At 46.5% G+C, this 1402-nt stretch overlaps 1 protein-coding gene across 1 annotated transcript; it reads right to left on the bottom strand.

Annotated features, from left to right (window-relative positions):
- Positions 1 to 56: 56 nt before the first annotated feature.
- Positions 57 to 1086, bottom strand: EMH_0068110 (uncharacterized protein; the record flags this gene model as incomplete). The annotated part of the gene is made up of 2 exons (XM_013498696.1): positions 57 to 69; positions 440 to 1086. The coding sequence occupies 2 exons, from the start codon at positions 1084 to 1086 to the stop codon at positions 57 to 59; spliced, it is 660 nt and encodes a 219-aa protein (XP_013354150.1).
- Positions 1087 to 1402: the final 316 nt, after the last annotated feature.

The following is a 1402-nucleotide window of genomic DNA, read 5'->3' as shown; positions in this document are numbered from 1 at the left end:
CAGCAGCAGATGCAGCAGCAGCAGATGCTGCAGCAGCAGAACATACGAAGACTGCTTCAGAAGCACACCCTGCAGGCGCAGCAGCAGCAGCAGCAACAGCAGCAGCAGCAGCAGCAGCAGCAGGGTCGTCAGCTTCATCATCACCACCACTACAGCCACAACTACCATCATCAGCAGCAGCAGCAGCAGCAACAGCAACAGCAGCAACAGCAGCAGCAGCTTCATCGCCACGATCAGCACCACCATCACCAGCAGCAACACCAGCAGCAGCAGCTGCAGCAGCTGCAGCAGCAGCAGCAGCAGCAGCATCACCACCACCCTCACCACCATCCTCCCCATCATCAGCAGCAACATCAACAGCAACACCAGCAACAGCAGCAGCAGCAACAGCAGCAGCAACAGCAGCAACAGCAGCAGCAACAGCAGCAACAGCAGCAACAGCAGCATCACCACCATCATCACCCCCATTGCCCCCCGCCTCCTCTTCTTCTTCTGTCTCTTCTTCATCTGTCTCTTCTTCTGTCTCTTCTTCTTCTCTGTCTCCTCCCCCCTCTTCTTCTGTCTCTGTCTCTCCTTCTGTCTCTTCTTCTGTCTCTGTCTCTTATCCTTTATCTTCTTCTCTTTCTCCTTCTTCTCTATCTTCTTCTGTCTCTTCTTCTTCTTCTCTGTCTCCTCCTTCTGTCTCATCTTCTCTTTCTTCTTCTCTTTCTTCTTCTGTCTCTTCTCCCCCCTCTGTCTCTTCTTCTTCTTCTTCTTCTCTCTCTCCTTCTTCTTCTGTCTCTTCTTCTTCTCTATCTGTCTCCTCTCCTGTCTCCTCTTCTGTCTCCTCTTCTCTTTCTGTCTCCTCACCTCTTTCTGTCTCTTCTCTCTCTCCCCCCTCTTCTTCTTCTCTCTCTGTCTCCTCTTCTCCTTCTCTTTCTTCTCTTTCTCCTTCTCCTGTCTCCTCTTCTTCTGTCTCCTCTTCTTCTGTCTCCTCTTCTTCTCTCTCTGTCTCTTCTTCTTCTCTCTCTGTCTCCTCTTCTTCTTCTTTCCCTCGCCATCTTTCTTCTTTGCTTGTATGTGTCCCCGAATCAATAATATATTCATTAGGTCGTATATCTTCATCTATATTATTATTATATTTATATAAAACATGCAGAGAAATAAAAACAAAAAATAATATAAAATTATTCTCTTCTCGTTGGCGTAGTGGTTGTGAGGGTGTATATTTAGATTTTAATAAAAATATATGGAGAGTACAATACAACACAGAAGAAGGAAAAAGAAAAACAAAAAGTTTTAATATACATTTCTTCGGGGGGATAGATAACGCTAAGCTAGCTGCTGTTTTCTTTCGTCTTAAGCTGCTGCATAATCAGCAGCTGCTGCAGCATAAGATGCTGCAGTTTGCTGCTCTCTGTAC

This window comes from Eimeria mitis, genomic scaffold (genome assembly GCF_000499745.2).
Source record: "Eimeria mitis Houghton genomic scaffold, Emh_scaff3644, whole genome shotgun sequence".
Classification (NCBI taxonomy): Eukaryota; Apicomplexa; class Conoidasida; order Eucoccidiorida; family Eimeriidae; genus Eimeria; species Eimeria mitis.
The sequence above is the reverse complement of the archived record's forward strand: the minus strand, read 5'-3'. Positions and strand labels throughout refer to the sequence as shown.